Source organism: Colletotrichum jinshuiense, chromosome 2, assembly GCF_051148585.1.
Source record: "Colletotrichum jinshuiense chromosome 2, complete sequence".
Taxonomy (NCBI): domain Eukaryota; kingdom Fungi; phylum Ascomycota; class Sordariomycetes; order Glomerellales; family Glomerellaceae; genus Colletotrichum; species Colletotrichum jinshuiense.
The window spans coordinates 5,112,364-5,135,624 of NC_139309.1; the positions used below are offsets into that span (position 1 = coordinate 5,112,364).

The 23,261-nt window shown below is 55.0% G+C and overlaps 6 protein-coding genes across 6 annotated transcripts; 4 read left to right on the top strand and 2 right to left on the bottom strand.

Annotated features, from left to right (window-relative positions):
* Positions 1-2,253: 2,253 nt before the first annotated feature.
* Positions 2,254-3,190, top strand: EsH8_II_001335 (uncharacterized protein; the record flags this gene model as incomplete). Its single annotated transcript, XM_083264633.1, has 3 exons — positions 2,254-2,428; positions 2,482-2,990; positions 3,053-3,190. The coding sequence occupies 3 exons, from the start codon at positions 2,254-2,256 to the stop codon at positions 3,188-3,190; spliced, it is 822 nt and encodes a 273-aa protein (XP_083121955.1).
* Positions 3,191-4,878: 1,688 nt separating this feature from the next.
* Positions 4,879-6,889, top strand: EsH8_II_001336 (Endonuclease/exonuclease/phosphatase; the record flags this gene model as incomplete). The annotated part of the gene is made up of 4 exons (XM_083264634.1): positions 4,879-5,162; positions 5,223-5,599; positions 5,653-6,470; positions 6,551-6,889. 4 exons carry the CDS (start codon positions 4,879-4,881, stop codon positions 6,887-6,889), a joined length of 1,818 nt encoding a protein of 605 aa, XP_083121956.1.
* A 4,270-nt stretch (positions 6,890-11,159) lies between these two features.
* Positions 11,160-15,210, bottom strand: EsH8_II_001337 (uncharacterized protein; the record flags this gene model as incomplete). Its single annotated transcript, XM_083264635.1, has 3 exons — positions 11,160-12,628; positions 12,681-14,923; positions 14,990-15,210. 3 exons carry the CDS (start codon positions 15,208-15,210, stop codon positions 11,160-11,162), a joined length of 3,933 nt encoding a protein of 1,310 aa, XP_083121957.1.
* A 1,596-nt stretch (positions 15,211-16,806) lies between these two features.
* Positions 16,807-18,600, top strand: EsH8_II_001338 (C2H2 type zinc-finger-domain-containing protein; the record flags this gene model as incomplete). The annotated part of the gene is made up of 2 exons (XM_083264636.1): positions 16,807-16,952; positions 17,067-18,600. 2 exons carry the CDS (start codon positions 16,807-16,809, stop codon positions 18,598-18,600), a joined length of 1,680 nt encoding a protein of 559 aa, XP_083121958.1.
* A 414-nt stretch (positions 18,601-19,014) lies between these two features.
* EsH8_II_001339 (translation initiation/elongation factor MRX8) lies at positions 19,015-20,875 on the top strand (the record flags this gene model as incomplete). Its single annotated transcript, XM_083264637.1, has 2 exons — positions 19,015-19,539; positions 19,619-20,875. The coding sequence occupies 2 exons, from the start codon at positions 19,015-19,017 to the stop codon at positions 20,873-20,875; spliced, it is 1,782 nt and encodes a 593-aa protein (XP_083121959.1).
* Positions 20,876-21,256: 381 nt separating this feature from the next.
* EsH8_II_001340 (C3HC zinc finger-like-domain-containing protein) lies at positions 21,257-22,909 on the bottom strand (the record flags this gene model as incomplete). The annotated part of the gene is made up of 3 exons (XM_083264638.1): positions 21,257-22,110; positions 22,160-22,246; positions 22,297-22,909. The coding sequence occupies 3 exons, from the start codon at positions 22,907-22,909 to the stop codon at positions 21,257-21,259; spliced, it is 1,554 nt and encodes a 517-aa protein (XP_083121960.1).
* Positions 22,910-23,261: the final 352 nt, after the last annotated feature.

Genomic DNA, 23,261 nt, shown 5'->3' on the forward strand with positions numbered 1-23,261 from the left:
CTCCTCTTTATTCTCGTGGGGGATGCCCCCGGCGGGCTGGCATGAAGTGGCTCTCCTTCGCTCTCTCTCCTGGGTCGCTGATCATTGCTCTCCCGTCTCCTCTCTCCATGATTTCCCAAACAGGATCGCAGCACATCCGTTCATCCCCTGATTCTCCTCGTCAAAATGCTTGGCCTTCACTGTAATTCTAATCCCGGAAGCGCTCGCCCCGCCGCAGTGATCCCCAGATGTTGCCTGGGGTGTGAAGCTACAGCGCGGCCAAGGCCACAGAGCCCAAGAGTACCCGAAACTCGAGACCAAAGAAGCATCGCCAAACACGCGTAGGTTTCTTGGTATTCTTAACTGTTCCTGTACTATCCTCACCACAGTTTTGGCCATTGGTGCGCGACTGTCCTCGCCCGACGCTGTTCATCTCCTCGAGACAGCGGTCCTTGGCATTTCGATGCACCAGTTGAAACACCGTCCCTTCTCTCAACTTGGCCCTAGAGCCATATTGCAAGGGTCTAGCGACTCCCAGCGTTGCCTCGAGTTCTAGCCCCCCCGGAATTAATTGTGTGAAGGGATGGGGCCGGACGGGATGGAAGGGCACGGAATGGCGCAGCAACCGCAAATGCGGCAGCTTCCACATAGGCATCCCGCCAGTCGATGCCACCAAATTTCTAATTGCCCATCCAAACGAACAACGTTGCGCCCACAATAAAAAGAAAGGAAGGGGGTAAAACGGCAAGGGATGGAGCGATTTCGACATGGTCGCGAAGCTTAGCTTCAATGCTTCCCTGCGGCTCTCATTCAAGCTCAAGGTGATCATGTTGCCCTGTTACACCCCGTTGCGGTCATGATAGTCGGCAACCCAGCAGAGCCCCAACAAAACCCAGCGGGCTCACCAGTCCAGAGCATATTCTTCTTCTGCAACACCCAGGGGGCCGGTCCTGATGCACAGGAGATCCCCCTGGTTGTCAAGAAACAGCCCAGGGTGTATCGTTGCATCTCTGAACTTTAGGCTTTGTCGCTCCGGCCAGGCTCGTTCTTCAAACGGCATCCTGGCAAGGCAGGCCGGCATCCCACTCGACACCAGTGTCTTGGGATGGAAAAATCAAAAATCAAAAATCAAGAGACGGAGCAAAGATGGGGTGACAAAGGGGTGTTCGCAAATCCAGCTAAGCGCTCTCGTTGGCGGTGTTTCATCCCAGGTTTGACAACCTGTCCTCCGATCAAACCGTGCAAACCCCGTGGCCGTTCCACCACCGCAAGGCACGGAAAGCCATCGTCTTGGGAACCCTCCGTCACCACCGCCCGAGCACCACCAGCAGACAAGACACACGCACACACCCCAAGACGGCATTACAACACGCAATGTACTGTATGGTGCACGCCATGTACTGTATGGTGCACGCCATGTACCGTAATCGTAATGGCTGCAACTATCGACAACTAGCCGCCCTCGACGGCCACCGCCGCAAGCCTCAACACTGCGTGCGGGTGGACCGTGAGCGAACTCGCAAGAACCCGCCGCGGCGGGGCCGTTCTGAATCACCAACCGTCTGATCAACAGTCGCCCTCCATGGTCATCACCGGCACCATGAACCGCAGACGCACGGTAGCGATGCCCATCATCAATCGGCTACGTTCACTCTCTTTTATTTTTGGGCCTCGTCTCCGCTTTCCCCGGCTCACGGCTACTCCGGGGTTAGGCGCGACCTGGCACCTCTCGTGATGCTTGGCGCACCTACACGTCCCATTCGCCTCTTCTCTTCTCAAACTGAGGTCCCTACTCCCCTGGCTCCACCGAAATTGCACTGCCCTCCGATGGATCGCTGTCTGTGACATGGCTGACATGGTGACATTGGCCGAGATAGTGTTCACCTCATTTGTTTGACAACATGTCTCAATTCCTTGGCACTGTGACCTCATGCTAGCTCCCGCCGCCTGCTCTATCTGCGGCATCATACTCCGATCCATCTGCATCCCGAGTGAGATCCGCCCGCACCTTGTTTTCTATATCAACCCGGCCGGATCTGGTCCTTCTTTCGTTCTCTTCTCTCGTCACTCACAAGCCTTTCATCACAACTTCCATTCCGGTTCAGTTTCCTTCACTTTGGCTGGCCCAGTCTTTTCTTGAGTGTCAAACCTCTCCCATTTTCTTCCATTCACTTTGGTTCTGTGAACCGTTTCGACTGTAGATTTTACCATTTTCAACTTTTTTCTTCTTCTCTCTTCTTTTCCGCTACATCTTCAACTCTTACAACAGCAAAAATGAAGACCTCTGTCCTCTTTTCTCTCGCGGCCCTCGCTGCCCAGGTCATTGCCCTTCCTACCCAGGAGGAGCGGTCCGTGGCTCTTTCCATCGGGGAGGTGAACCTCGTCCCTCGCCTGGATGTCAGGCCCAAGCTGCGCCGCGGCAAGGGCAACAACCAGCAAGGCGAGAATGGTATGTGTAAACTTGACAGTGATGCGCCTGGAACTCAAACTAACCTCCATCAGCTGCTGATGCCGCTGATGCCGCCGATGACGCGGATGATGATGCCGACGACGCCGCCGAGAACAACGGAGTCGCCAATAACAACAAGGCCGCCGACGCTGCCGCGGGCGGTGCTGCCACTGGCGGTGCTGCCAACAACGGTACCGCCAACGCCGGCGGAGGCAAGAAGAAGAACAAGAAGGGCGGCAAGAAGAACAACGGCAAAGCCCAGACAGCCGCCGCCGCCAAGAAGAACAAGGGCAAGAAGAAGAACGGCGGCGGCGCCGGCGGTGGCGCCAACAACGGAACTGCCAACGCGGCCGACGCCGCGGCAGATGGAAAAGCCGGCGCGGGCAACGGAAAGAAGAAGGCAGCCAACGCCAAGGCCAAGAAGAACAACGGAGCGACTGCCGGCGGCGGTGCTGCCAACAACGGAACTGCGAACGCCGGCGGCAAGAAGGGCGGCAAGAAGGGCGGCAACAAGAACAACGCACAGGACGGCGCCAACATCCTCACCTCCATCCTCGAAGGCGTAAGTTACCAGTGCAAACCCCGCGCCTCTGTACAAACGCGTGCTAACAACGATGGCTATAGCTCTCTGGCGCCGGTGCTGCTGATGGCGCTGCTGCTGGCGGAGACAAGCAAGCCAACCCTCTCGCTGGCCTGCTCGGACGCGATGAGGTGTCGGCTGACTTGGTCGACCGCGACGAAGAGGACGCCGATTTTGAGTAGATGGGGCGGCTCTGGCCGTCGCCGGAGGCCGAGTCGGGATCGGGCCCGGGACACTAGCGGGGCTCACTTGAGTCGGGTGATCCAAGCGATGATTCCCCGATCAGTTGGCAACTACGCCGGTTGGGTCTGCTGAGTGTGTGTTTTGCGAGCGGGAATCTTCTTGTGGTACGCGAAACTAGCCAGCTACCCTCACTTGAGAGTAGCAAGGTTTTTTTCCTTTCTTTTCCTCTTTGTCACTGCCAATGAGCATCTTGTATATTCTTATAGGCCACTGCAGGGGGATCATTCAATGAGCGGAAGTTCCGCGGATGTTTTACAACTTTGTATTGTCCTGGGAAGTTTCTTCCGTCTTAAAAAATTGAATGGGATGCGCACCACAATTGTAGAACAGGCCGAGCTGTCCTTGGGGGTTAGTTTCGTTACCGTGAGCCCGTGAAAATTGAGCCAGCTAAAGTTTTTCTATGACAAAAAAGTCGCGTCCTCTGCCTATGAGATGTGAGCGAAATCAAATGGCTCCAGTCAAGTCTTGACAGCCTTGGGGCAGACGATGACGGCGAGGATGTTGAGTCAAGCTTAGTGGGATTAGAGGCCGGCGACGGACAGGGGCACATCCAAGGGGACCGGGGTAAGGCTCCGGGGCCGGCACCTTTGTTACCAACACGTGAGGGCAATGATTGGCAGGCGATAAGGCGTAGATTAGCGCCATAACCTAACCTGCCTAACCAATTCTCATGTCTTTCCATATCGCCCCGAACCCTTGCCTTCTCTGGCTGTGTCTCTCCTCCGCACCTCCACCACCGCAGCAACGCTCTCGACCAACAACAGCAAGACACCACGCGTCCACTCAGCTTGGCTCTGAGGGCTACCACCCCAAGGGCAGGGGGGTTGGCCCGGCTCGTCTCTCGAATTTCGAGATTGAGCAGCTCGTTCCAGCTCTTCCCATAGGTCGGCGCGGCCTGCTAATCGCAATTCCAGATGGGCCGTGTCTCGTGCAAGTCAAGAGCAGAGTCGCTTCTGACTTTGGAGTGTTATTTCCCTCTCCCCCACACCATCCAACCATCCCAATATTCCCCACTGGAGCTAGACACCAGCTAGGCGACTCTCCCGCTCTCGCAGCAACCTTCACCTTCCCAATCGAGCCAGAGCAAGCCGAGCGGCGCCAATGGGGCCCTGATCGGCTACGGCTGTGTTAGTGCCGTGGCACAGGGCGAGGGGGGAAACGTGCCGGGCACGGGACGCTCTAAGAGGTCAATTGATACGACACTTGGTCCGATAGAATGCCTGCCTGTCCAGTGAGGGAAGGTTTTCATCAGCTTGCAATATCGGAGCTGGCCGTCTCGCCGCGCAATCGCTGTCGACCAAGGGGAATACGCACGCGCACTCACATGCAAAGAGGCAGCTCCCGAGATGCAAGGGCGGAATGGGGATCATGGACCCAGCGATATGTGCTTTTATCTTGGCATCGTCGGCACGATACGACTCTGGCCAGGGGAACGGCGCAACGGGCTGAGAGTTCAGCTCCATCCTACATATAGAGTGATGGGCCCCGCGATGAAAAAAAGTTGAGCTGATCTCTTGCTTGCTTGTGACGTAGATCCGGAGAGAGAGCCTTTCTGTCAAGTCCAATTCCCTCTCTTGTGTGCGCCTCGACTGCCTCTGTTCTTTGCGACGCGTCGCCTGTTGTCAAGATGAAGGTCACCTCTCTCTTCCTCTCCGCCGTTGGCACCGCCTCGGCCCTGACCATTGCCGAGATCAACGGCAACAAGTTCCTCTCTCCGTTCAAGGACCAGTCCGTGACCAACGTCACCGGTCTGGTTCTGGCCAAGGGGCCCAGCGGCATCTGGATTCGCTCCACCACGCCCGACGACGATGAGGCCACTTCCGAGGCCCTCTACGTCTACGGCAGCACCGTCGGCGCAAACCTGGCCGTGGGCGACCTCATCACCCTGGACGGCAAGATCCAGGAGTACAGGTAAGAGAAGGCCCAGCGCGCAGCCGTTGTCCGGGTTCGTCCCTGACTAACACCGCACAGGTCCGCGACGAACTACATCTACCTCACCGAGCTCAGCTCCCCCAAGAACGTTGTCGTCGTGTCGTCGGGCAACAAGGTCACGCCGCTCGTCATCGGCGTTGACACTCTGAACCCGCCCACCGAGCAGTTCACCAGCCTCGACGGCGGCGACATCTACGCCGTCCCCAACGCGGCCGCCAACATCTCCGTCGAGAACCCCGTCCTGAACCCCGCGCTGTACGGCCTCGACTTCTGGGAGAGCCTCAGCGGCGAGCTGGTGACGGTCAAGACCCCCGTCGCCATCACCCGGCCCAACCAGTACGGCGACACCTGGGTCATTGGCGACTGGCCCACCACCGGCCGCAACGCCCACGGCGGCCTCACCATGTCTGACAAGGGTAAGTCGGCTTCTTCTCGCCAGCCTGTAGTGCATCCGCTGACAGTACCCAAGACTCCAACCCCGAGACCATCGTCATCGGCACTCCCCTCGACGGCACCAAGAACCCCGAGTCCAAGATGGGCGACCAGCTCACCGAGATCACCGGCATTGTGACCTACGCCTTCGGCTTCTACCGCATCCTCCCCCTCACCGGAATCACCTTCGTCAAGAACGCCACCAACGACGCGCCCCCCACCTCCCTCGTCAGCAGGGGCGACTGCAGAGGCATCACCATCGGCGACTACAACATCGAGAACCTCGCCCCCACCTCGGCCCACCTCCCCGCCGTCGCCGCCCACATCGTCGACTACCTGAAGACCCCGGACCTCATCTTCGTCCAGGAGGTCCAGGACAACAGCGGCGCGACCAACAACGGCGTCGTCTCTTCCAACGTCACCCTCTCCACCCTCACCGCCGCCATCGAGACCAAGAGCGGCGTCGTCTACGACTTCGTTGTCATCGACCCCGTCGACGGCCAGGACGGCGGCCAGCCCGGCGGCAACATCCGCGTCGCCTACCTCTACAGGCCCGACGTCGTCGAGCTGTGGAAGCCCAACCCCGGCGGCAGCCTCGACGCCAACGAGGTCCTGCCCGGCCCCCAGCTCAAGTACAACCCCGGCCGCATCGCCCCGACCAGCACCGCCTGGGACGCCAGCCGCAAGCCCCTCGCCGCCGCGTGGCGCGCCATCAAGGGCCCGCAGAACAAGATCTTCTTCACCGTCAACGTCCACTTCGCGTCCAAGGGCGGCTCGTCCTCGCTGCATGGCGACCCCCGTCCCCCCGTCAACGGCGTCGTCAACCCCCGCATCCAGCAGGCCGAGATCACCGCTGTAAGTCCCTCCCCCCCTGAATCCCGAACAAAGTGAAAAAAGAAAGAAAGAGCATAGACTGACCGTATGGGAAACAACAGAGCTTCATCGCCGAGATCCTCGCCGCGGACCCCAACGCCCGCATCATCGCCGCCGGCGACTTCAACGAGTTCGCCTTCGTCGAGCCCCTCAAGGTCTTCGCCTCCAAGTCGGGCCTCATCGACCTCGACGAGGCCGTCGGCATCCCCATCGAGGAGCGCTACACCTACGTCTACGACATGAACGCCCAGGAGCTCGACCACATGTTCGTCAGCCCCGCCCTCGCCAGCAAGAACGGCACCGCGTACGAGCACATCCACGTCAACTCGTGGGAGCTGTACGACGACCTCGTCAGCGACCACGACCCGTCCGTCGCGCGGTTCAACGTCTGCGGATGCTGAAAAAAAGGAATACTATTGTAATTAAATAAGAAAAGAGAGAAGAGGCAAAACGTCGTGAAATGAGATATCTGTGTATGAGTTGACCCTGGCCCTCTATGAATCGTATAGATGGGGGACGCGCAAAACAAACGAGATATGAGATTTAAATTTTAATTATTACCCTGCCCACTTAATGAACCGTCCATGCCCGAGTGGCCGTAGTCCTGTGTAAAAAGAGATGACAAACAGAATCCTCACAAGTTCTAATCTTGTACTTCAGCTTAGGGGAACCCCAACTCAATGGCGCCAACAACAGATTAATACAACCAAATTGGCATATCGCCGGGTTGTCGAGGGCACAGATGCCACTTCAAATGTTGCAGCATTTGTCATTTGTTGTACAACATGTCCTAGAACACCCAAAAAGATCAATTTCTCATAAGCGGCATCCCAGTGCAACATCCAAGCCCCTTTTAGAGGTTTCGTCCTCATATCAACTGTCCCTGAATAGCCGCTAAAAGACCATCACATCCCCTTCAAATATCCATATTCCCCCGCCCAACCCCAATCTCCCTTTTTCCATCTCTCTTAGTTGAATGCCACCGGAAGAAAAATCCCACTCAAAAGGAAATTCGTAGACACTTTCCGTACGAGAACCAGGCCCAGTTGCTCAGATGATGTGGATCTCTTCGGGCTGCAGTCGAAGGTATTCCAGCCAGTGAAAAAAGCGCTCTTGCTCATCTTTTACTGTTAACACCTTCTCCATGGGGAGCATCAGCGCTTCGGTCTGGCGGACCAGTTCAAGCAGCGGGGCCCATTTCGACTTCCTTGCCCGGAATCTCTTGGTCAAGCTTCGTATCGTTTTCCGGCTGCGCTTGTCATCCGAGACGGGTCTACCTAATTTGGCCCACGATTTCTTTAGTGAGTCGGCCCAGCTTGACTGTCCCGGCTGCAAATCATCTTCTCGCCGAAAGTCCAAACTGGTTTGAAGCCATCGGACGATAGCCGCGGAGCGTTGAGCCTCAGTTGAATCCTGGTGTTTCGGGTCCTCATCATGATTGTACATCTTTTTCAAGCGCCTCATTGCCTCTTGTTTAGAATTAAGGCTTTGGCCTAAAAGAAAATCGATAAAGGATTGCGGATCCCTCATTGTGTATCTGAGTTTTTGCTCCCAACCGTCGTTTTCGATCTTGGGCCCGAATGTTGTAGCAAGAGTCAGAATGAACGACTCGACCTGTTGATGATTGACATATTCGGTATCCCACAGTAGTTTGCGTGGGATAGTCCAATCTGGAGCTTTCGACCCCGAAAACTCGATATCGACTTCGGGGTTTTCGTACCGTCCCCAATCCCAGCAGGCTTGAACGAGAACTGCTTCAAGGGAAGTATATAGACGTTTAGCAACATATTTAGATGCCCATTCCGAGAGACGCATGCTGGGTTCCCATTTTGGATATTTCTCATATTCTGTCGACCGGATGGCTCTCCATCGAGCTTCCTCATATATTGATATCATTCTTTCATGCAGCCATTCCCATTGGTCAACCGTATTGACCGCTTCGATTTGTCCTAGTTGGTTCAATGCCTTGGAATCCGGTGAATAAGGTCTCTGACTCCTTGTTTTCTGAACTCTGGCGGCTCGCAATATGAATTTTCTTGTCCATGCTTTGACTTCAAGATTCCATGATTGCTTGATGGCCTTGCAACTGGTCTTCAAAACATCCCACAAGATGATGTTGGACCAGAGCCTTGCATCCCGCACGCACATCAAAACATTCCATGCCGAGAAAGTAAGGGTAACATGCGGGTTGATTGAGTTGATAAGTGTAGTCCAAACACATTTCTTTGTCATGGGAGAAATACCAACGAACGAATACACCCTCGCACTCCTTACATGCTGTAACATAAGGAGATACCCTGGAACTGCTAAGGACAAGAACGCTCGATCATTATTTTGGGCCCTTTCGGCTCTACAGGTGGAAGCGTGCCGTGTTTGCTGCGGTATTTCTGGGCTGTAGGTGGAACCCTGAATGTTTTCAGGAAGCTCGGTGATCAAATCTGCATCTAGATAGCTTCCGAGTCCAAACGTGAGGAACCCTCGCATCACGAGTGCACCTTTTGGATGGAATCGAATTTTTGCAAGCTGCTCAAAATCTACAAGTTGACGGCTCCGGTCTAGGTAGTTGTTGTGCTGAGGGAACTTGGTTTGTGGCCAGCAACTTGCCGCCCAGTCGACGGCCCAGGAAGGCAAATTGGGCGATGAGTTTGGCCTTACCAGAGAAAAGATGTGCGCCCGACTCTCTGGATTACGTACAAGAAAGAATGCTGTTATTCCAGTGGACAATTGGTTCTGGCTGAGAGAATAGTCTGCGACCAGGCCGGCAGATTGTGTACCCTGAAAAAGACCAAGTAAAGCAAAGATCTTATCTCGTGGGTCTGATGCGAGGGAAGGAGCAGTTGCGCCCAACAAATCGTAGAAGTCATCCAATTCTCTAAATCGCGGCTGAGCGACATGGAAAAGCCATCGGTGTACACCCTTGATGTCGTACGGATCGCTACCAACGGTTGAATCAGTATCGATAACTGAAATGTGTTTGGCACCCACGATAGGTTGCGTGATAAAGTCTTCCCATAAGCCCCCCCTAGATCCGCAGAGAACCCAAGCGGAGCGTGCAGATGCGATTTCCTGAATCACCCAAATTCTTGAAAAGTAAGGCCTCAGACTGAGGTTTCTGCTGCAACTCAGAGTGTTGCCGTGATTCACATACGTCCATGGCATGAGAGGCTCCGGGTTGGGGTCTTCAGGGTCTTCTCCCAGGTATATCAGAACTCTTGAAGCAGATGCGTATATATACTGCATCAGTCCGACTTGGTGAGATCTCTCATTGTTATCATTTTGGTTGATGCAAACAGCGTCGACCCATAGTTCTCTGCTCATAGTCGGTAAACGCAGGCGTCGGAGAGCGTTAACACAGTTAGCGGTGACGGCAAGAATGTCCCAACGCGCCCCTATGTAGATCCCCTGGCATTTGGATGTGTCGCCATCAAGATCGGCCCAGGTGTATGACAACGCCTCATAGTCTGGCTTAGAGGCCAGGTCGGCAGTTCGAAGCTCGCACCGAATCGGATCACGATATCTGCCAGGAAGCAGTCGGACGAGACGAATTTGTCGTTTATAGAGAGATTTGTATATGCTTGAAGTTTGACTTGAACGTTGTGTGAGAAGCGATTGCTTCTGTGTCGGTGACGAATTCGAGTTCAAGGACCCGTTTTGACTCTGCATGTGTGACTCGCGGGGTGTTTCTTCAACCGTATCGTCAATGGCGACGTCCTCCACGAATGGCAACGAAGAGGGCCACCGAAGCTCGAAAGTAGCTCCGGAGGGTGTTTCGGGAATCGCTGTAACAGATTTCTCGTGCTCGGCTTCGTTCGTCTGCCCCACGTTACCACAGTTGAGGCATGATGGAACCTTGAGCCCATCTGAAAAGACGACATCAGGACGTCGGCAATCCTCTTCATGCCAATGGAACATTGTGGTAGCCTTATCTTGATGCCTCTCTCGGAATTTGTTGAGAAGATTAATTTCAAAGAGTACAGTGATTCAGACTGGCTAATATATGACCTGTTCCAATGTCAGAATAACATATATCAGACAATGTATACAATGAGGATCAGCGGTTGAGAAGAAGGGTCATAAAAGCGCGCAGAAACGAGCGGGGTTTCATCTGGCAGTGCCAGCCTCGTCGATGCCGTTGCAGTTTGTTTTGGCCAACCAAGTCGTTTTGGAGGCCTCCTACACAGCCATGTGAACTGCACTGCTGATTGGACGACAGTTCCCATCTTACTCGATCGCCAGAAGCCCTTTTCGACGTGAAGGCTTCATTCAAAACTTGGTCGAAGAGACGTCGAGGTGGACTTTCTACAGAAGGGCAAGGAGAAGGATATGGCGTTGGGCCCTGAAGCTCGACGGATTCGACAGTGAGAGAGCCCTGGCGGCGTCACGTTTGATCGAGATGTGCGTACTTTCAGATGAAGAGGAAATTCCCCCGCAGAAATTCCCGCCCTGCTTGCCAATGGAAGAATTGCCAGTAGGTGGCCAGGCTGTGGCTGCCTATCATCACCATAGGAAGTCGCAACGGCCCAAGAAATTGCAGGAATTATAGGCAGGCGAGGAGCGCCTCTCTCGTGTAGGTTCGATGCAATTAAGAAGCGCGAAGGATATCAAGCTCGACGAAAACCCATCCCACCCGCAAGATTTTGGTTCTAACATACAACTCCTCGCCATTTTCGCTCAAGCAAACCCAAAGCCCTGCGCGTTCTCCAATGCCATAGAAAGTCTCTCTTTCAGGACTTCCTTATCTTTGTACTCTGGCAGTAAAAGCGTGCCATAACATGTGTATGCGGTCGGTAGATGCCCGCCCTCGCCTTCCTCCTCGCCGTTTCTCTGCACCACGAACTGCAGGTTTTTCATCCCGCCCACGGGAACACGGTCCGAGGCTGTCACGAACTCCAAAAGTCGTCTCTTCATCTTCTCATCATATCGCTTGACTATCGACCAGAAGTCCCGGACTCCCCGGTGGCTAGCGTCCCAGCCGACATATCTCGTATATCTCCGTAGTTCAGAGATATCAATCTCTTGAACGCCCTCAACGAGCGATTGAAGGAGGGGCGCCGTGAGAAGCTGAAGCGCCTTGGGGTGTAGGCAGGCACGGAACCCACGCTCAAATGCTTCGTATTGGGGACGGACAGAAACGTCTGTGAGATGCTTGATGTAGTCACTGACGTATGCGTTTCTATTTTCGTTAGTGACGAGTGGGGCGTCCTCGGGGTTTCCGTCTACAAGTGACCTGGCCGCAGAGGCGTCGAATTGTGGCCAGCTACGAGCTTGCCCGTCCATTTCCCGAGACACAGGCTGGCCGAACATGGATACCGAGAATTCGTAGGTGCGTGCGAAGACGTCTTCCACCAACCCTTGCCTTTCATCCCACTCAAGCAGGGTTGTCAAGCCCATCGCAAGGTCAGGCCACCCGTCGGCGATGTGATGCAATTCGTCCACAGGCTCACCGAGAAGCTTGCGGTAAAGTGCCTTCGGGAAAGTGATAGGTAGCGTCAGACCGTTGTAGACCGCAAGTGAGATCAGCAGACCAAGGATTTCAAACTTCCAGGCCGGCACAATGGAGCCAGGCACGAACCAGGCCATTCTTGTCCGCTCGTCCACCGAAAAAGCACCGTAGTCGGGGTTGAGGCACTCAGCGACAGCAAGTCGGAAGAACTCTTGCTGAACTCCACCCGAATCGAACCCTTCTTCTCCGGCGTCTTCGCCAAGGTGAATCTTCAGCGGTCTGTGCAGTTCCCGATCCTCCCGTTGCCAAAGCTGATCAAAGGCATCTCTAATGACGTTCTTCCGACTAATCTCAAGGATCAAGTACTTCGAGGATGCCGTTTTGAGGAGATCCTGGAGAACAAGTTTGTGATGAGGATTGGTGATAAGACCCCCGGGTGCAACGATTGCTTTCATTCTCGTTTGCAAGGAGCTTGACTCCTCATAGCTTCGGCTCATCTTGGAGAAGTTGATGGATCGAAAGTAAGAAACTAGGGTGGATGGGTCGAAAATAAAGGGGAAGTCCAGCAAATGCCTCTTTTGTCTGGATGACGGGTGAGTGAGCCAAGCAACTGGCATATTGATTGAGTCCAGTCTCTCTGCGAAATACTCCACACGAAAATGGATGTCCCCCAAAAGAAGCTCCTGTCGCTTGTCGTCTATGGCAAGTTAGCTACGCAGTCCGATATGGCAACAGATGTTACAACTTACACATGGCAGCAATTAGCGACAACGCTCCACCAAAGGAGCTGTCACACGAGATTTCCGGCTTCCCATCCCATTCTTGGAGCATCACGGTCTTGGCCCAGTCTAAAAGTAAAGTGGAAACCCTTGACTCATGACCGGCTCTCTCGAGCTGTCCCAGTTCAGGACTCGATGAAGAATACGTGTTGAGAAGGTCTAACTGGGATAGGAGGGGACGGAGGGCGTCAAGCTTTTGACTATCATCTCCAAGATCCTCGTCTTGGGCGGCCATTTCTGCGAAACATTTCCGAGCAGAGATGGCCGCGAAAAGTCGCCTTGCAAGCCTGAGGGCTAGATCGTTTGAGAAAGCATCGTCGTAAAGGAGACAAAGCCAAGATGGTTGCCGTGCCAAAGCACCAGTTCCACCTAGAGTCAATCCGTTTGAGCGGATCCGTGACATGTCAAACAGTATTCTAGAGTCTGTTATCAACGGAGCTGCAGCGACTAATGCGTGGAGACAAATTGACAGTAGCTGGCCAGCCTCCAGGTTGGCAAGAGGCCGTTCGGATCGACGAAAGACCTTGGTAGTGGGAGAGCGAAGCGACTGGAGGGATTTGGGCGCGCCAAACAAACTACCAGCGGCCACCCACAAACTGTGAAAGACAAGACTGGGAGCAACCCGAGTGAGTCTCAACATGCAGTACCAAATGGTGTGCGAATCGAGCAGTTCATCGTCCTTGACGAAAGACGACATCAGGCTCTGGGGGTCGCTTAAGATATTGAACAAGCTTTGTTCAATGAAGAGCTTCCACTGTCTCCGCAGTCGCTTTGGGTAGGTGCTCCGGGTTGTCTGTTTTCTCTGCATCTTGTGAGCTCGGTCTTTGAGACCAGAATATGTGCTGGTGATCTTGGCAGGATCAAGAACGTGGGATTCCGAGGTGCCGTCGTCTTGAAGAATATCGCATACAAGGTCAACAACCTCGACGTTTAGGCATGTTAAAGATTGCGGGAGCATGCTATCAGCGATCGACACCTCTACTGGCTCCTCGCTCTGCTTAGACTCGTTCGGCGGGAGTTCAAATTGCGCGGAAGAAAGTTCTAATGTCGCCTCTGCCGGTGGCTTGTGAACAGCAGCTAATGGTTCACCATTGCCGGGACTTGGCTTCAGAATCGATTCTGGCTCATTGACAATTGCAACCGAGTGACTCTGAGGCGGCACGTTGTCGAAGAATGAGGGCGTAGCGGGGATTTCAGGAATCGAGTAAGGATTCACATGAGATGTCTTCGGTGGTCTCAGGGGCTTTTCATGTGGGCCCCCATTCGTCCTCGGGGAAACCAGTCCCGAGGCAACGTCTTCCGGCAATGAGGACGTCGGGTATGGCTCGATGGACAGCTTTCTTGTTGGCTTTGAGTTGGCCCGCACCCTCGCACTTGAGCTTCTCTTGGGCTTGCTCGGTCGCGAGTTGGGCATTGTGGCATTTGACGTATGTAATTTTTGTGACGCTTGGTCCAGAACTGCGTCCGGCCCATGCTCTACTGTCGGCTCAGGCAGATCGTTCGACACTTTGCCATCTGTATATATCACCGGGGGCATTGGCTGCATGGGAGTCGACTGGCCCGACGGTTTTTGGGATCTCTGAACTTCATCCCTAGAGGGACTCTGTGTCGCATCGGCCTCCAAAGCAGCGACCTTTTGGGACATGGCATCCAGGCCAGCTGGAGTGAGCCATTCCAGCATTTTGAAAGCGACAGTGCCGAAGACGTTGGCGGCAAAAGACCGATAATCCTTGCTGACGGGGCGCTCAGCGACTTTGAAAGGAATTTGTGCAGTACCCGTAGCCGAATCAAAGTGCGATCGTTCGTTTGAGGGAAGCGTTGTGTGACGACTTGTACCTTCAGCTTCCGGAGTAGTCTTGTGGGAACTGCTGGTTTCGCCGTTGACCCTGACAGCCGAGCCTGATTTTCGCCGTCTTGAATCTTTTGGTGTTGTCGAGCGTTTGGAAAAGGGGTCGTTGAAGGTCGGCGCAGCGGGGTTCGGAGAGAATATGAGTGAGTTCAGAGCCGACGGGGTTTCTTTCGAGGGCTTGAGGCTAGGACAGAGCCCATTCTCCGGGTTATCCTGACTGGCCATATAGACAGCCAACGTCCTCGCACTCGTGGTGTTGTATCTTCGTACTGGCGCTTTGCCGGCGAGGCGCTTGCGACAGGAGAAACAGGTCGAGGTTGTACATGACTTGGAGTCGCATCCGTACCGCAGCTGAAGGATGTATCTTACGAAGGAAACCTGTTAGCTAAGCCGATACACAACGGAGGCCGTGGGATCTTGGGAAACACACATCTCCACGAGGATTTGGAAGTTATGTCGGCGACTGGCGCGGTGGATGGCGTAGACGCGTTTCGGGTTCTCGATGGTCTGGACCATGTCCTTCAGCTCGGAGGGCGCATCGGGAGGCAGGCGCGCAAACGGCGCGTCCTCCCAGAGTCCAGCTAGGAGATCAGCATCGAAGCTGTTCTCGGGCTGAGGTCCCTTCTCAGGGCGTCGGGTATCTCGAGTCATGTCATTCGGGTCGCAGAAGATTTGGGGTCTGATGGTAAAGTTGGATGGACAGCTTAATGCGAAGGAGAGGCGGGATCGCGGCAGGGAGCGGCTGAAGAGGAGATGAGGCGGAAACGATAAGGAGGAGCTAAGGTCCTTGGGCGGCTCTGGCGTCGTCAAATTCCTAATCGTACAGAGACATTACAGCCACCAGACGACAGCTGGGGCAAGCAGAGAGCTAATGGTGATGGTGAACAATGTTGGCCCGATGACGGGCGGGTAAGGAAGCAAGTGGATTAGACTCGTCTGTCTGGCAGAGGCAATGGGCACCGTATAGCCACGCCACGAGGCTCGGCGACGGCACCGTGCGATTAGAAGGGGGCGGGACACGGTTGCTGGGGTCCCTCTGTGAGAGTGGGGCCGGCTGCACGGGAGCAGGCAATCAGGACATGGAACATTCCACACAGGGTCTGGATTTAGCATCAGAATTCCATGCACCAACTGGTGCCACAATGAACCAGGGCCCTTCTGACATCAGCCGCATCGTCGTCGCCGCCGTTGACCAAGGGAGGGCGGGGACCCGTTCAGCATGGCTCGGCCTGGTCGGCGGGTTTTGCCTCCGACTTTTTCGACCCAACTGCCGCCACTGCCCGCCCGTAATACCCCTCCATCCTCATCGGGCAGTCAATCAATCAGTCATGGATCATGGATACGGCGAATTTCTTCAGGTCCGTCATAGTACCATAGCATGTTTCAACAGACGCGTCTATGTACCAAGTCATAATGTAATTATGTGACATGACGAGGTAATAACTGTAATACGAACCAGACCAGATGGCTTGCAGATTCAAGGCCAAGCGAGACCATGTTGCTTCATTTCGTCATAGCCACCCACCCACTTCTTGTAGTGTACTGTCTGGACCAAAAGACTCAAATCAAAACAACCCAATAAATCTCATTAATAATCGGGCCTTGGTCTAACCAAGAGTGTTGTCATTTTGAGGCGCTGGGTCTCGGGGCTTGCAGACCGTTAGAAACATTAGAAACACGGAAATAACTTAGACTTTAGTCGACAAGGCACGGCACCTTATCTCCATGACGGCAAGAAGCACGAGCATAGTTCGCCCCCCTTCTTGCTCTTTTGCGACACATCTTTTTTTGATATGTCAGCCGGATAGAACGATAGAAACAGAGAAAGAACGCCTATTCTTTGCAGGTCCGGTGCATCGGGAAGGAGTCACAGGCCCCACTTCCCAGGGCAGCAACTGCCAGGAACACGCTAAAACTCAAGCCTCCCAGTGGCACAACTTCTCAGGACTACCCAACCCAGGGCTCTCGACTGTTGTGACGTGCCTATCACGTCCCTCCAAACCCCCGCCTAACCCACTAAAGCCCTTGCGAATTTTCCCTTTTAAAATCATTTTCCCCTCCGCCCGCCTGCCTGCCGCACCCTTGGCCTCGTCTTTTGCCTCCATTTCTTCCTCTTCTTTTGCGCATCCCGCAAATTCACATTTGCGCACACCTTCACTCCCTATTACAAAGGGTCGATCAAATATTCAAGAGACTGCCAAAACAATCAAATAACGAGGAACGCAACTATCGCGCACGACATTCACCATGGAGAGCGTCGATGTTGCCGCCCTCGGTGCCTCTCCCCCGAATGGAGGGGCAACCGCAGCTTCGCACCCCTACACCTGCAACACTTGCGCTGTCTCGTACAGAAACATCGATCTGCAGCGAGGCCATATGAAGAGCGACTGGCAGTATGTACCCCCCCTTCTATTGTACTTGGGAATGTTTTCCTCCTTTTTTCCGTATCTCGTTTTGGTCGTGTTTCCGCTCTGTTCCGCTCAGACCAACTGACATCATCCTCACAGCCGATACAACCTCAAGAGACGTGTCGCCTCCCTCCCTCCCATCGCCTCCGAGGTCTTCAACGAGAAGGTCCTCCAGGCTCGCGCAGTCCAGACCGCTGAGGCCGAGAAGGCCATGTTCGAGCGCTCTTGCGACGCCTGCCAGAAGTCTTACTCCAGCGAGAATGCGTTCCAGAACCATCTCACGAGCCAGAAGCACAAGGTCCGGGTCGCTGCTATTGCTAGACGCAAGGGCGCAGTCGCCGACGATGCCAGCTCTGTCATGAGCTCTACCTTCTCTCTCGGCGAGCCCATTTCCGTCGACAAGGAGAACGAGCTTGACTCCGAGGCCGAAGAAGAGTTCACCAAGGTGGTCGAGGGTCTGAAGAAGACTAACATCCACGAGGGCCAGGATGACCGCCCCTCGCCTGTTAAGCGACCCTCCAACCCTCACTTGTCTGCCCAGGGCCAGCGAACTGGTGACGATGCCTCCGTCAACCGCGAGTCGGACTCTACAACCCCCGTTCCTTCCAAGCCGGAGATTGCCTGGACCATCAAGTCCTGCCTTTTCTGCAACTACGAGTCGCCTTCCGTCGCCCTCAACGCCCACCACATGGAGCGATTCCACGACATGTTCATTCCCGAGAAGCAGTATCTTGTGGATATGGATGGTCTGCTGCAGCACTTGCAGGAGCGCATCCACGAGGGCCACCAGTGCCTGTACTGCTTCAAGACCAAGAAGACGGCCTTCGCTGTCCAGACCCACATGCGCGACAAGGGTCACTGCAAGATCCCTTACGACACCGAGGAGGTCCAGCTGGATATTGGAGACTTCTATGATTTCCGAAGCACTTACTCTGATGACGAGGAGTCGGACGAGGAAGAGGAGGCTGACCAGAACGGCGGAGCCAAATTGGGCTTGAAGCGACCGACTAAGCTGGTCGGCGACGATGGCGAGGAGGTTGAGGATGAAGGCTGGGAGACGGATAGCTCGGCCTCTTCACTTGACTCGAATGAGTTGACGGCCTTCACCGCGGACGGCCGCTACGAGCAATTTGAGCGATTGGACAAGCACCCCCACCACTCTCGCGATGATCCTCGGGCGCACCACCAGGCGGACGGCTGGCACTCCCACGCCCACAAGCACACTCGTGCCGTCTTCTATGATGACTACGAGTTGCACCTGCCCTCAGGAAAGGCAGTCGGCCATCGCGCTCACAACAAATACTTCAGACAGAACCTTCACAACTACCCCTCCCCCGAGGAGCGTGCCGAACGCCTGGCTATCGAGGCCGGTTCTGGCGACGAGATGGACGTAGACGGTAGAGAGGTTGCTACCACCGGCAACCAGCAGTCACGCAACAAGCATCGTGCTGTCGCTCGCAGAGACGCTGCGGGTATGGCCGGTGCCACAGACAAACAGAAGCGCACTGTGAGAGAGTCCGAAGTCAGAGGCCGGGCCAGCGCCACCCGTCACCAGAAGAGACAAGACTACGGTGTCAGTCTCAAGCTGAACAACCAGAAGACATTCTACTACCGCTACCAAGCCGGTGGTTGAGCAACTCGTCCTTGGATGCAGATGGCGTTGGGTGGTTTGCTTTTTCTGTTTGTTTCGCGGGATTGCATCGAACCATCAATGGAATGAATGCTTGATGAGGCTTTGATTAACCATGCATAGGGAAGGTAGACAAAAATAAAGGTCATTGATGCCTAGAAGAAAAACCTCTTCATCGTGAACTTGCGTATTTCATAAGAGCTGAACATTATGTGAAAAGTGATGAGCCGATACTCTTTGTTGCATGGATATGTAAATAACGGAACGTCTTTATCGTTTAGATGAATAGTTCTCAGCAAACTCGGACCGTGCCAATTGGCTGGTCCATTACTTCCTTGAACCAATCTTTCGTCCTGTCATTAGCGGCGATGAGCGTAAATCTTGTTACATACTACCGTTCATTAGGCGGCCTTTGAGATGATGCTTAAGAACATATGCGGGTGTCGTGCCAATGTCCAGAGGTCACGCCTGCCGACGCAGCGATGGCTGAGCAGCAGACCGTCGAGGACTTACAACTCTTGGCGCCCTGAGCGAGACGAAGACGGGTGGTATGAAGGGCGGAAACACTACAGAAGGCCCGACGAGTTCTCTTCAAAGAGCCCTAGGGAGGACTACCAGGCGCGGGACAGCAGGTTCTCATCACCACGAACGGGCCCGTCCTACAAAGGGTCCTACAAAGGGTCTGACGGATTCAACTCAAGGGGCCCCAGAGAGGACTATCGCGGGCGGGACAGCGGGTTCTCGTCGCCGCCACGAACAGGCGCGCCTTACAGAGGCGCCGACGGGTTCAACTCGAGAGGAGGCCCTAGAGAGGACTATCGTGGGCGGGATGGCGGGTACTCATCGCCACCGCGACCAGGGGCGCCTCGGACTGGTAGAAACATACCCCCGAGGCCCAGGATACAAACCCCGAAGAAAAGAGGCGGCGGTTATGCTTTGATAGTGAGTTTGATTCCATCATCCCCTCCAAAACAAGACAACAAAACTCTGCTTGGGCGCCCGAAACTGACTACCCCACCAGCCGAAACTATCCCAGGAGGAACTTGACAAGATCAGCAACGCAAAGGACGTCTGGGAGGCCAGGCTGATGTACTACGTGCCCCCGAAGAGGCCGAAAGAACTTCAAAAGCCTCAACAGCCACAGCAGCCCCCAAAGCCTCTGAGGCCCCAACGGCCTCAGAGGGGTCGTGATGCGGGCATTCCGACGGCAAGCTCCATCAAAGCAGCAATCCAGGGTGTGTCGGAGGAATCCCTCGCTGGCCGCGCTGAGGCCGTCGAGGCCAGCATCCCCGACCCTGTCGACGCAGAGATCGAAGGCGACGGCGGGACCATCGTCACGGACGAGGTGAAGGACCTCCCCCACGCCCAGGCCGCAAAGTTCTTCCTCTCCCCGCCCGCGACCTTTCTCTACTCGGCCTTCAGCTTCAGGCACCACCCTATCAACACCACGACCCCCGAGGTCTGCGTCGTCGGCGCCAGTAACTGCGGCAAGTCGAGCTTCATCAACGCCCTCACCGGCGCCGCGTCCCTGGCCAAGGTCAGCGACAAGGCCGGCAAGACCGTCTCCATGAACGCGTACGGCGTGGGCCCGCTCACGGGCCTGCCGTTCAGGAAGCCCGTCGCCTCGGCCGAGGGGGGCGTGACGAAGGAGGCCAAACCGGAGCACGGCATGGTCCTGGTCGACACCCCAGGCTACGGGTACGCCAGCCACGAGCAGTGGGGCCAGGAGATTGTCGAGTACGTCAACAGGCGCACCATGCTCCGCGGCGTGATCCTCCTCCTATCCGCCGAGAAGCGGGTGTCCGAGAAGGACGCGCAGATTGTGAAGCTGCTCGCGGACGCGGGGAGGCCCGTCATGGTCGTTATCACGAAGATGGACAAGGCGCTCTCGCGGAAGTCCCGCGAGGAGGGCGGCGTCGCGGAGAGGCTGCGCGAAATGGAGCGGTGCTTCGCGAGGACGGGGTGGGATGGCTGGGTGAAACGGGTGTACATCACGGCGGCACGGATGGAGCGGGATAAGACCTGGAAAGTCGACGGGACGCGGAGCGCCGCTGGTATGGCGGGAGTGAGGATGGGGGTGTTGGAGCTGGCCGGGATTAGGGAGTACGTGGCGCCGGAGAGGCTCAAGCTGTTGGCGGCAAGGTCCCAGGAGGCGGGCGCGGAGGGCGAGAAGAGGCAGGAGCCTGGTAAGGCTTTGGAGAGTGATCCCGCGGCGTGGTCGGGTGATGTGGTCTCTTTCGAGGAGCTGGAGAAGAAGTTTGGGGATTGGAGCTCGTAAGCGACGATGTTGTAGGATAGTGTGTGACCCATCGAAAACAAAAAGACGAGATACCCCTCTAGAAGATATTACAACTCATCAAAAGGCATGCGCCAGATCAGAATAAGGTGTACATGTGGCGATGGCTTCTCATTGCTTGGTGACCAGGAAGTGACACTGAGCATACTCGTAACAAAGCAGAAGACCTCTGCTGACGGTTTCTGGACTGTGCGATCAATTTATTGGACAAGCTCCATCATATGGGTATTTTAGCTAAGACAAATTGCGAATAGTCGTCATTAATCGACCAACACCATCAAGAACTCCTCCGTTCATCACCCAAAAAAACAAAAGAAAAGCCAAGTAGGGGGCATATAGTGTAGTGCGGTCCGTCAGTCATCATTACTCCTTATCTCCTCCTGCTCCCGAGATAGTTGAATACGCCGTTCCTGGCCTGCTAAGCTGTCGACGAAGCTTCTTTGCATTCTTCGACTCGAAAAGACTCTTCACTCTCCTCAGACGCGCCCAGCGCTCTTTATCCTTCGCATCTCGAGATTTCTCGTCTTCGTCGCCTGCTGGCTCTGTCGCAGCAGCTGGCGAATCATAGGGACCTGGTGTCAGCGGCGGGGCGGCACTTCTACGTACCGGTGTCGAAGGCACCGAAGCGCCCCTGTTATGCCATCTGTTCTTCGGTCGGTCATCAAGTGCTCCCCGTAGGTAGGCATCATTCTTGAGCACTTGTGCCAAGCACTTCCAGGCCGCCATATCCGATTCGGAGCCAGGCTTTGCACTACCGAGTCGTTGCGTAAGTGGATTTTTCCACGGGCAGAAGAACCTGTGCTCCTTGATGGGATCGAGGTGGTCCATCGGCGCGGGGACGAGGATCTCATTGCTAGAGCTGACCTCCTTGCTCTTGAACATCCACAGTCCAAGCCGCCGTAGGCAAGTGTGACAGGACGCCGAGTTTGGTACAGCACCTATGCGTGGGTTTGTGAGGCCTTGCCATCCCGTCAGGGCGAGGGCAAGGGCGACTCTGTTGGGCTGCTCCGGGTCCGGAGACTCCTTGGCTGGTGGCGGATTTGTGAAGAAGTCTTCAGGCAGTTGAGTGAGAACATCATCGATGTTTAGGCCCTCGGGGAGCCTTATATTGAACTCATAAGGAAGAAAGGATTTCCTTCCGCATAATTCGTCGTACCGTTGCCGTAATGCCTCCATGCTTATCTTGGCATTGGTCAGAGACAACCTAAGCAGTGAATCTGGGCAAGTTAGATCAAGTTTGGACCCCAGAAGTCTGTAAAAACATACCATCACATCCTTGCTTCCTCCACAAGCACTCCTCAAGATGTGCTGTGACGATCAGGTCGGAGTACTTCTCTATCAACGCTTCCTCTGCTTCACCAATCAGTTTGAGCAGCAACAAAAGCTGGCGACCATAAACTTACCAACATCCGATGCAACGAGAACCGGCACTTCCTTGCCGTCGACTTCGCGTTTGCTGAGCTTGACGACAAGCTCCTTGCTGCACAACGTACATCGCACCCGGTCCTTGCCTTGGCACGCCCATCCTCTCTTGGCCCACTCGATTTCGTTCACTGCATCGGGCTTTGGCGTCCAATCCGTGATCTCTTGGAACGACGACAGCCTCTTCAGGAGCTCGTTCCGGTCACTCGGTGCGAATTTCGAGATGGCCTTTACTACAGTCTCCTTGGACGAGCTAGGCGTCCACTTCTTCAGCACAACGTTGGAGATTGTCGTCCCCGTCCCCGTCCCCGTCCCGGTGACACGGATAGAGGCTGTACTGTTGAGCGCAGCCGCATTCTTCTCCGTCATCGCCTGCAAACGCCGACGCTTCAACAAAATGTCCTCATCTATCGATATGCTGGTCTTGTTGTTTGTATCCGTAGAGCTCGTGTTCGAAGGCTGAAGAGAGGTCGTCGACGGTCGAGGAGACTCGGAGGGCAGGCTCGAGAAGTCATCGTTGCTGGACTTTGTAGACGAGGAGGATCTTCCAATTCCCTGGATAAGGGCGTTGAACTTTCGTTTCGTAGCGTTCATTGTCGATTCGCGCTTCGATGTAACCGAGGTGGCGGGTGTATTAAAGGCGCCTGATCTTGGGCTGTAAACTGGAAGATGAATGGAACGGGACGAGAGATTGTTGAAGGGAAGTCGAGCTTTTGATTAGTCGAAACCGACTGTGTAAAGGCTTTCACTAAGGATCCTTCGTCATTCGCGTTGTGTTGCACCGTGGAATGCACACCCAAGAATAGGATGGTGCTTTGTCGTTAGTCGCAAACTAGGCGCCCACCTTCTCGAAAGTCAACAAACGGCAGTCGCTGATCGGGCAATGAGCTAGCACCCCTGCCGCGTGGGTGGCACGCCAAAGGTAGCATAGCGGCGTGTTTGATGC